Source organism: Equus przewalskii, chromosome 2, assembly GCF_037783145.1.
Source record: "Equus przewalskii isolate Varuska chromosome 2, EquPr2, whole genome shotgun sequence".
NCBI lineage: Eukaryota > Metazoa > Chordata > Mammalia > Perissodactyla > Equidae > Equus > Equus przewalskii.
Window position 1 is genome coordinate 111,681,986 of NC_091832.1, and position 12,002 is coordinate 111,693,987.

General features: G+C 37.9%; 1 protein-coding gene across 2 annotated transcripts in view; it reads left to right on the top strand.

Moving 5' to 3' along the window:
- The window catches only part of LOC103557777 (N-deacetylase and N-sulfotransferase 4), a 389,440-nt gene that overhangs the window by 372,257 nt on the left and 5,181 nt on the right, over positions 1-12,002 (top strand). For both annotated transcript variants that reach the window (XM_070609249.1, XM_008530458.2), the window contains 3 exons: positions 4,596-4,766; positions 5,705-5,814; positions 9,326-9,428. In XM_070609249.1, coding sequence (XP_070465350.1) covers positions 4,596-4,766; positions 5,705-5,814; positions 9,326-9,428 — 384 coding nt within the window. The remainder of the gene's footprint in view (positions 1-4,595; positions 4,767-5,704; positions 5,815-9,325; positions 9,429-12,002) is intronic.

Genomic DNA, 12,002 nt, shown 5'->3' on the forward strand with positions numbered 1-12,002 from the left:
AATCGAATGATCACAAAGTTATATAACTAGAAATTTTGAATGCTCTGTGAGGAAGTATGTAAGGTGTTATGAGAGCATTTTCTGGAGAAGTAAATTTGGACTTAAAACTGAAGGATGAGTAGGTATTAACTGGTTAAGCACAGATGGAGAGTAGGGGAGAGGGAGAAGTATGTGTGGTCCACTGGGTGCAAAGAACCATAGCACATTTAAAGAACTAAAAAAAAGTTCCATGTGGCTAGAGAGCAAAGCCCGAGGTGGAGACCTGTGAGAGATGAGTCTGAGAGGCACACAGAGGCTGGAAGTCATGTGGGAGAACCATGTGGATGCCATTCTTTGAGCAATTGAAAGACTGAAAAATGTTGTCAGCCTGTGACTATCAGATTTCCTTTTAGAAAACATTGCATTATCTGCTATTCAAAGAATGGATTGGGTTGGAACAAATGACTACATGCATTCAGAGAAATCAAATAGAGGCTACTGCAATAGTCCTGCTGAGAAATAGAGGTAGCACAGACAAAGACAGTAAATAGAAACTGAGTGAAGTCTGAAGTATGAAGAGATGTTTGGGTGTTAAAATGAGCAGAACCTGGTGAGAAAACAGTGTCAAAGGTGAATCAAATTTCCAATCTGGGCAAATGGATGATGGCCATATATTCATATGAAAAGAGAAGCACTGAAGAAGGATACAGGAGTTGTGTGGGGGTGAGGTGAGGCTAAAGATGTGATACAGTTGGTGATCCTGAGGTGTGGAGTCACTGCCATGCTGAAGCTGAAGGAACAGTAGTTACCTGGCACTCTGGGGAGAGTCTGAGCTGGAGACAGAAAATTGTGAATCAGAGGCAAAAAGCCACAAAATTGGTGAAATTGCCTAAGAGAGAGTTTAGAGAAGAAAAATACAGAGCAGGATGAGGCAGCCAGAGAGACAAGAGAATACAGCCAGAGGAGTAGAAGAAAAAGTCCAGGAGTATAGTGACAGCAAATATGAGGCAAGGGAGTACTGTCAATGGAGGAGGTGACAACATGCCAAACAGCTGCTAAGAAAGTAAACAATTAGGCAAAACAAGGCCTGAATTATTTTCACTGAGGTCAAAGATATTGAGGAAGTGGAGCCCTTATCAACAGAGTGAAAACAGCAAAACCAGGTAGATTGGGTCTTGGAATAATTAAGTGGGGATGAAGAGATGTAGGCAGCGCTTGGAAAACACTAAGGAAATGTGACACAAAGGGGAAAAAACACAACACACGTTTATTACATAGCAGTTGAAGTGGTCGTAAGGAAAATGTGTTCTATGGTTGTGGCCATTTGAATTGTGATGTTTCCAAAGAAAGGGAGATGTTAAAGGCCCTGGAGAGGAAATGAAGAATCAATCCTGTGAGGATCCTGAGAGGCCTGGAAGGGATGGCAACGGGAAATAACCTACGTGGGAGGGGAGCACTCTGGTTCCAGAGTTGTTCACTTTTCTGGTACTGGGACCCCTCTGGGAGCCTGGTGGCGTCTATGGGCTCCATTTCAGAAATATATTTGAAAAGCATAAAACTAAATACATAGAACTACAAAGGAAACAACTATGTTGAAATGTAATTATCAAAATACTTTTCAAATCAGTATCATCAAATGGCAAGATCTAACGGTGGGTCTGTGCTCCTGTAGCTTGTCATGATGAGCATAAACATTTTGATACATCTGAAACACCGGTAATGTGATGGAAAAGTAACTGACTCTTATTGATGGTAAAATCACAGGTACAATAAATGCTAAATTTCATTTAGAGGTTACCGAAAATAAAGGGGCCTTTTTTTGCAGATCCAAGTCCATAGACTCTCTGACTTTATCAAGAACCCCCACAGTGAAACTTAAGGGACAGAAGAGGGGACGAATTTACGTGCTGGGAAATTTGAAGGTCTGGGATGGAGAAATGGAAGTGACTGTGATGGTCTCTTCTTCCTTTGAGAAGTTGAGAATGAGTTAAGCTGATGAAAAAGAGGGGGAGAATTTGGGAGGCAGCTGTTTGAGGAGACAAAAGGGGATGTGAACTCTTCTACGACAGTGAGAGAAAGTTGAGCAGAGAAATGTAAAATTGCCTACAGCAATGAAGGCTAACTGAAGTTAGTGATCTTGAGTTTAGGGTGGTGGTAATAATGTATATGTACTAAAATCCCAATGACACGAGTGTGTTTGTGCATGTATATGTTTAATGCATATAGAAATTAATGCTAAAATGAAGATTAAAAGGGAATTTTTTAAGAGCATAGTAAGATAAGTAATTTTAGGTTTTTCTTCATTCTTTGCCTTGACTTTTCAAAATTTCTCCAATAAACATATGTAATTGAGAACAAATAATGATGGACAGAAAAATATGACATTGCAAATTGGGATTGCAAGTGGTTGGGGATCCAAGTGGAACACACATTGGGTGCAAGATTCAGAAATTATTATTAGAATCCATGAGTCGGTATCTTCCTCAAGATATAAAAATGTGCCTTTCTCACTTTGTGAAAATTCATAATGCAAAGCAAGATAAACCTACTTTTTTAAAACTGTGCCAAAAGCATTGAGATGTTAAGCCTTAATTTAAAATTTTGAACGCAAACACTTGAGGCAAAATGTTGCACATTTTCCTAGCAGGGGGCACGGTCACTACTTTAGGCAGATTTATATGAAGTTTTTTTTCACATAGATTAAACCATTTAAATGGCTTAAAGCATTTAAAGAGAATCTATGTTGGCTTGTTCAAGTAAATTCTTTGAACATACACCTTTGAAAAGAATTATTTTTCCGGTAATACTTTTTATTGCCATATTGCTAAGAATAGGGTCCCCAAAGGGCTCTCTCTACATTTCAAAATAATGCAGCCTGTTATTTAGCTGGTCTTGTCTACTGGGTAAATGCCATAAATCCAAAACTCAGCAGGTGTAATTCAGAAACTCCTACAAACGTCACCTGCCACTGTAATTTCTACCCCACATTTTTATAATGGGCCTCATAGAAGAGCTATAGTACTCTTTTTTTCCATAAAATATTTTCCTTTGTGACTTCTGGTCATATTTTTTTTGCTAATCTTAGTTGCAGGAATATAAAGAGAAGTTGGTACTAAACTGGTCTAAGTCAATATAGAACAGATCAAGTACAGTTCCATGTTATCACTGCTTAAACTAGAAATTTTAGCCTTACTGTATCAATACACACATAGTATATTTATATTTATTCAAGTTATGTACTTTCTACACATTTTACCAATTAAATGTGTTATGTAATCTCTATATACTCAGCATAATGTATATACATTAAGAATGTCAGTAAATACACAATGAGAGGGCTTCAAAATGACTAGTTCTACCATTCTACCACTCACCGGTTACTCTTTAACCACTCACAACTTCCTAACTATCTTTCCTTTTTTAGTTGTGTTTATTTCTAACTCTCATATTAGGCCTGCTATTGCACAATTGTATCAGACCCTAATATCCTTCCATCCTTATCCCGTAGTAAATTTTCCTTATCTTCACTTTTAGATATCTCACAAAATTGGTTCATCCATCCCACATATCTCATCTACCTTCACTCAAACTTACTTTAGAGATAAACTTCTCTTAGTTTGCATGTTTATTTTTTTCTCCTTATCAAAATCTTTCTCATTAAATTTTAGCTCAAAAGCTTCAACCATTGAAAAAGATCCCTTCATCTTTCATTCAGAACTAAGGATTTATTGGTCTGGCTATCACAGCAAATAGCTGATACCTCTAGTCAAAGATACAACTTGATTACAATCTGTTAATCTCTTGTCTCTTGTACAAGATTTTGATCTCTTTGAAGATGGCAGTTATGTCTTACTTACTTCTCTTTATCTCCAGAATCTATTTCAGTTCTTTGTCTAGTGAGGAGCATATTGAGTGCTCATGAAATTGTATTGACTATTAACTTCATCTCTCATTGTGTTGGGTTGTTGTGTTTGACCAGTGAAGGTTTGATGAGAGCATGTGGTACTGAAAAGACGTAGGGAAACAGTATTTGGGAATCAGCAGAGTTAGATGGAAACCCTGGTGAGAGCAAAACAAAAGGACCACAGACAACGTCAACATGAATATGACACCTAAACAAGCACTGGGAACAGACATCTGCTTTCTCTGTGCTGATAGCACCTGCCACCCAGGGATGTTGGGGAAGTGTCAGAACCCACAAGGGCAGCTGTAATGAAACAATGAGCATGCCCACTCTTGCCAGTTGAAATCTCTTTTCATCAGGCTTGGTTTGTCTGATTCCTGACGTCTTTTCACTTCTAATCAGACCCGTGAAGAAAGTCCTTTTACTCTATCTCTTTCCTTGCACCTAAACATTCCAGACATGAGGACAACCACAGGCCTGTCTGCATCCTATTTGATGTCTATGGAAAACTTGTACTTTAAAAAGCAATATGCCAATGCCTAAGTTTCAATATATGCACTTTTTACCTTATTTTTCATTCTATAATCAATCATTTTGCATTACTTTTTTGGAGATAAAAGACACACACATATGTACACACACATCACACATGTGCACACATACCGGTGCAGGCATAAAGAAAATTAATTTTACAACTGATTTCTTGTTAAAGCACCAACGATCACATGAAGATCCAGCTGCCCTGAGGTTTAATTTCTATGAAGTTATTACAACAGGACATTGGGCCCCATCGGACCTAAAAACTTTGCAGAGGAGATGCCTAGTACCTGGGTGGTATGCGGTCCACATAGAAAGATGGCTAACTTACTTTGCTACTTCTCAGGTAATGTCCTGAAATTAATTTCTTCTGTTTATCATGATTATGTTGCACTGACAAACAGAAAATATGAATTAACATTACCACAGAGAGTGATTTATAATCAGAGATGAACATACCTAAGAAAGGAGTGGATCTTTGCGTTTTTAATGTCAATAACAGTATTAAAATATTGTTAAGTGGCTGTGAAACAAATTCTTGAGATCTTCTTTTGGATAGAAGCTGGTGTCAAAGTGCTAAGTCCTCACACGGGAGACATCACGTGATTCATAGGCAGCAGTAACTCTCAGCTACTGGCAGAGCAGTCAGTTAGATGATACCATTATGGATCACCATGTGCAGATACTCATGTCGTCTGTCCTGTGGGACTCTGGCAGAGAAAGAAGGAGGTCACGCATTAGACCGTCAAAATGGAAAGTGCTATATCAGCTCCAGGAATGCGAATAGAACAAGAAATAAAGATTTGAGGAAAGTGTCCATATCGTTTATACTCTACATCCCAGATAAGGTTACAACTGGAAGCTGAGTTCTCTGTCATAGTTTGTAAGGAGAATAGATGGGTAATTTTCAACTGTGTGCCCACTATTTCTAAGCCCTTGGCTCCAAGATTAGCTTATGGGATTTCATAGGCTGAATAATTATCTGATTGCATGACATATGGAAAATCATGTTTCTACTTCACAACTAAATGAAGAGAGTATCTATGTTTATTTCTGATTCACAGTCAAGTTAGTTAAGGGTTATAAATGATGCCGGTGGCAAACTTTAATTGTTGTTTATTTGGAAGACACAAGAACAGCAAACATTAAAATGTATTCTAAGTAGTGCATATTTTCTTCATGTTCACACTGAACTAATTGATGGTCATACCAGGCCAAAGGTGGCAGCTCAGTGTATTTAATTTAGTTTTGTTCTTCATAAAGTGACTATTTTTGACTTTACAGTTGCTAATTATTGATGGACAGCAGCTGAGATCTGACCCAGCTACTGTGATGGATGAAGTCCAGAAGTTTCTGGGAGTTACACCTCATTATAATTACTCTGAAGCACTAACGTGAGTCTATTCTCATGCTTGATTTCATTTCCATTATTTGCCGTCATAAATTATCACTGGTAGGAGTGTATATAGCATCATTACTACTAGCCGTGAATTTATACATCATTATGCTACTCAAAAGCAGTCAAAGGAATATTCTCATTATGCATGTAGTGTCTCCCTTTTGAAGACCAGGAATACCTTATCTTATAAAGTATTATAGAAATTTGATATGTCACAAATTCCCCTTTTTGTAAGCTTTTCCCCACTATCAGTTTGGTTAGGTAGAATTCTTACATGCTTACTCTGTGCAAAAAGTGTCCTAGAAATTGAAGTTACACAGGTGAAAAAGATGTAGTCTTTTCCTCCAAGTAATTTACGAGTTAGTAGGGAAATGCAGATGCCCGTCGTTAGCTCTGTGAAGGTAGCAGGATTTCAGGCAGAATTGGGAAAGCGATACATCATGTTTCACTCTGTATTTATTAAATTATGTGTAACCAAATATAATCACGTATAATGTTCCAGTTATCTATTGTTGCATGACAGACCTTCCCAAACTGACTAGCATATAACCACGGTCATTTTATTATGCTGGTGGATTCGGCAGGCTGGGAATTCAGACATGATACAGCCGAGACAGCTTGTCTCTGCTCATAATACCTGGGGCCACAGCTGGGAAGACATGAATATCTGGGTATAACTCGAACGGCTGGGAACGGGAATCATCTGGAGACTCGTTCGCTTCTTCACTCACATCTCTGGCTCTTGGACTGGGATGGCTCAAAGGCGGAGCTCAATGGGACAAGACCTCTTGTGTGCCTTTCTCACAGTGCAGTGGCTGTCTTCTGAGAGGGAGCGATGTGTCCAAGGAACAAGGTCCAAGAGAGCCCTAGCCTTCTCTGACCTAGCCTTGCAAGTCATACAGCATCACTTACTCCACATCCTGCTGATTACAACCAGGTCACGAAAGCCCAGTCCAAATTCAAGGGGAGGGAAATGAGCCTCCCCTTCTTGATGCGGAGGGGCAAGGGCATTCTGCAGAAGAGAATGTGGCTAGGGAGACGTTGTTGCAGTCATCTTGGGAAAATAAAACCATACACTTGGTCATTAAAAATGTAAAAACAATGGAAAGAAGCAAAGTAACAAACATACAAAAACAAAACCTCCGAGCAGCAAAAACATATTTTAAAAGGGCCTGGACTTGACAGTCACACAAGGCCTGCTACAAAGCCTATTAAATTTTAGAGAAAATTCTAACAAGCCTGATTATATAACTTTCCAGTTCACAGCAGATTAGAATCAGCAATTAGACAATTAGGGAGGGTAATGGAGGGACAGGAAAAGCAGTAATAAGATTGGGTTGCTCCTCATGCACTAAAACAACCCTAATGAAGTTTTTCCCTACGCATGGCAATAACAACAACACAGGCATGCCCCTGCTGATGAGGTAGACGGAGCGGCCGTAACATATCTTGCAGTAATCGTTACTGATGTTAGCGTGACTTCCCCTGCCTCCGTGCAGCAGTTTAGGGAATGGTTCTAGCCTGTTTACTACAAATAGTTGCTTATGGTTCTGTAGACCTGGAAAACCATACATTTAAAGAAGAGATTACAAACAAGTACAGAATATATGGTTTTTACTATGTCTCACCTCACAAAAAATTAATAACTGTAGTGATGTTCAGTATGAGAAAGGAACTCATGTGGCAACCAATTCATGTCCTCAAAGTTGTCTAACTGTTATTTGAGAAAGGCTTTGCATCTCAATGTCACCATTTCATGCCTACTAAAATGAAACTATGAAACAGTGGATTGACAGAACTTAGAAAGAATAAATGCCCTTTGCTAGACTTTGGCTATATAATGTTGCCAATGCAATAAATGAAACCAGGACAGCAAAAACATGTGGACTCTAGGTTATAACAACCCTATCTGAAAGAATGACTTTCAGCATCCTGGATGGCTGTCCTTGCTCAGGTTGTGTTAAGCTCTGCCTCCCAGCAGCTGCTGTAGAGAGCAAGGAGAGACTGTAGCCCGTCCGGAGACCTCTGCACACCTGACAGCAGAGGAGATACTCTCAGCATGTGAAGAAATTTCTTGGCTTTGCTGCCTGATCTGTATTTTACCTCAACGCAGTTAAATATTCTCATCCTGTGGCTGAAAATGCTGCTTAGGGGCACCGTTACGCCGATTGCCCCATCTCATTTTGCACAGCAGGCCGAATTGTTTTTCCTCTGGGGAAACTAATGAAAACTAGAGAAAGGACTGTGATAGGCAAAGAACAGATTGAAAAGTCCAGGTTGGAAATGACTCTGTCTTCCTTTTATCTGTTTAACCAGTGATGTATTTAATTTTAATTGATAACGTGTACTAGGACAACCTGGACTACAAGGATCGGGTCTCTGATAATAGGTTGGGCAGGGAACTGTGAAGAAAATTTCCCTCTCCCCTTAAATGAGTTCACATATGTGCAGAGGCAAATTGCAGGTGCACCGGTATTATAGGAATGGGCCCAGGGCAACGAAATATTCTGCAACTAATTAACTTTACATCCCAGTCAATTATGTTCCATCCTTCTAAAACATCTGCTGAGCAACAAAAATGCAAACCTTTTCGATGTTTTATGCATGCAGCAAGTCCCACAGCAATAAATTTAAAATTTCCCTTCTTATTTGGTTCATTCTTTCGTTTCTCCTATCTTGTTAGTCCTAAACAAAAATTCATATATGTCTGAGTTTAAACAAAATAATTAGGCCACACATTCTTCCATTTGTAACTTTGTGCAGCCAGGAGAGCAAAACAACAGTAGAATTTTCTTTAAGAGTATAGGGACCTGAATTATCCAGTAGAATCATCTGCCTTCAACAAAGAAGTACAAGCTTGTCTAATCTTCCACTCACTATTTGTACAGCCCATGTCTCGTGCTACCTGAAAAAAATATAAAAAATTATATTTTTACATTTTTAATTTCCTCCTTGAGAAGTGTAAACATTTTGGACTGTAAAAAAAATACAGTATTTTTCCAAATTAAAAGCTTTAATTCTTGTTTATATTCACATAAGTGTATTTACTTTATATTCAGTCACTTTAATATATACCATTGAATGATTTCAAAGAAATCTGTTAATATATTTAGACAGGAAATCATATTAATAAGTAAATAAATCTTAAGGTCATTTTTATGTGGGTTGTAGTTCTGATGATTGGTCCTTGATCTTTTACAGATGAATAGGTAAAGTATAGAACTTAAGTTCACAATTTCAACATAAGATTGAGCTAAAGATCTATATGTCTTTTTTATTACGGGAGAAATATTCAAAAATAGCACTAACAGTTTATTTAATCTCAATAAGACTCTCTCAAATCAATTCAATGAATATTTGTAGAACTGAATTAAATCAAATCGAAGCAATGGGCATGTGAAAGTGCATTTCCTTTATCCAATCGGTGAGGCTCTCTCTCTCGAAATTCCACATACAATTTATAATCATTATATTTTATAAAATCATTTATGTTTGATCTTTTGTAGGTTTGATCCCCAGAAGGGCTTTTGGTGTCAGCTACTGGAAGGAGGAAAGACCAAATGCCTTGGAAAAAGCAAAGGCCGAAAATATCCACCCATGGATCCAGAGGTAATATTTTCCTAATCTTTGAAATATACTGGTAGATCTCTGGGCATACAACCTTTTCAAAACTGGTGACAGTAAATTTGGTTCCTTTTTCTGCTCTTTCTTTGCTATCAATAGTTTTATATATTTAAAAGATAGACAGACCAACAGAAATAGATGATTGATAGATACCCATTGTTTGCTGTTGGGAGGCAATTCAAATGTAAATGCAAAACAGTAACTCCTTTCCAAATGTGTAAAGTCCTTAAATAAATTGTTCACTAAACAAGTGATTTTGGGTACAATATATAAGCATTATTATTATATTAAACATTTACCATGCATAGTAATGAGCTAAGCAATAAAGAGTAAAGAGTTCTGATCACCAATTACAACATGTGAGTGAAGTTTTCCAAACCACCAAGCAATGCTCAACACTGGTTGGGTGTCCTAGAATTCAACTCAGTGCTAACACTCTCTACCCAGAGACTGCATCAGACCCCACAGATTAAGGGCTCAGTCCTACAAGTCTGCCCCTCCACTTCAGATGCCAGGCGCAAGCCCAGGTTGTCACCTGTGCTGCTGACCAACTGGTTATGGATTGGAGGTTTCAACGACTCCTTCCTTTGGTTCAATTTATTTGCTCAAGTGGTTCACAGAACTTAGAGAAACATTTCACTTACTAGATCACCAGTTTATTATAATGGGACATAACTCAGGGACAGTCAGATAGAAGAGATGCAGAGGGCAAGGTATGGGAAAAGGGCACAGAGCTTCCGTGTCCTCTCTGAGTGCATCACTCTCTTGGCATCTTCACATGTTCACCAACCCAGAAGCTCTTGAAGCCCTGTCCTTTTTTGGGGGTTTTATGGAGGCTTCATTACATAGGCATGGTTGATTAAATCATTGGCCAATGAGACTGATTCAACCTTCAGGCCCTCTGCCCTCCCCTAGAGGTAAGGACTTAAAGTTCCAACCCTCTCTTCACAGGTTTGGTTCCTCTGGCAACTAGCCTCATCCTAAAGGGAGGCCAAAAGTCACCTCATTAACATAACAAAAGACACCTTTCTCACTCTCCCACTTAGGAAATTCCAAGGGTTTTAGGAGCTCTGTGCCAGAAACCCAGACAGAGAATAAATATGTATTACTTACTATAAATCATAATATCACAGAGAGGATACAGGATAAAACAGTTTTGAACTCAAATTTACTATAGGAGCGTACATTAGTTATGGTCACTGATTTATAATAAGATACCTAAAACAATGACAAACTACAAAGAAGCAGGGAAAAAAATCTCTCAGTAGAAGTGATGGTGTGAGGAGGTAGACGAGGATTGGGAAAACAGTTATCAATCAGCTGAGCCAGATATGATGAGTCTCTCTCCTAAGGCAAGGTGAGTGAAGGGAGGATGGAAGGGATTTACTATGGAAATAAAAGTACCAGAAGGTCCTTAAACTATACCTTTGAACTTCATAATTTCAAAAAGGTTTCAGAAATCACTTTAATCTGCCAAGAAATCAACGTAATGTTCCCATTACTTTTATAAACATCTTATCCAGAATTGAAGTGTTTACAACCTAGTTTAAGAGAAGAAATGTAATGAAATACCTGGTAAATGGTAGAAGACAAAATGTAGTTGTCTTAAGTCCATTTCCACAGTATACACAAAAGTCGCTAAGGGAGTTTTATGAGGAAAGAGACACATTTGCGCTAAAATATTGGGAAGGGCTTAAGAGAGACGGTACAACCTTGACGAGATGGAAAACAATGTGGGGGCTGTTGCTACCTATACATACACAGGAAAAGTGCTCATTGCTACTATTTTGTCAGAGACACAGAACTGTGTTCAGTAGGTTATAATATGAAGTAAGTGATATCCAGAGACAAAACCCAATTATAAATTTTCTGCTTTCCAGAAACAAAAGCAAACATAAACTAAAGCCATTGATATATTTGATAATCTTTTTTTAAATCATTCATCTAGTAAGGGCCAATCACTCCAACTTGATTAGGAATATAAGAATCACAAGAAAGATTACTATAATGATTTCTGTAATGAGAACTTACAATATTTTTGAAGTAGAAAGCTCTTGATGATTCTTTTTAAATCTATTTTACTCCTGACTAAATAGAGAAAATATTCTTGAAATGTTGCAAGTTGTTTCTTTAATCATGAATTTCAGCTTATATGATCATTTATGTTCACTTTTTATTTTTATGCTTTGGCCCAATTTTACAGAATTTACAATTTTAAAGGAAATATATGTTTTTGGTAGCTTGCTTCTGTGGATTTGGTACCACAGCTGGTCTCTGCTTCATTCTATTATATACTTATTATATTATATATTATATGCCCATACCTATTACACACCTCTCATTGGCTTTCCTCCCTACGTAGACGTCATCAATCCCACAATAAATAAGTGCCATATGGAAGATAAGCCACATATGACCTACATAGACCTTTTATTTTATTGCTACTCTTCTGCCAAATCTTTTCAAAAGTGAGTGATATCTTAGGAAAAATACAAAGAAATACTTATTTTAGAGACATCAATGCTATAATAGAATTTCTTAAGAAATGTAGATTGCACA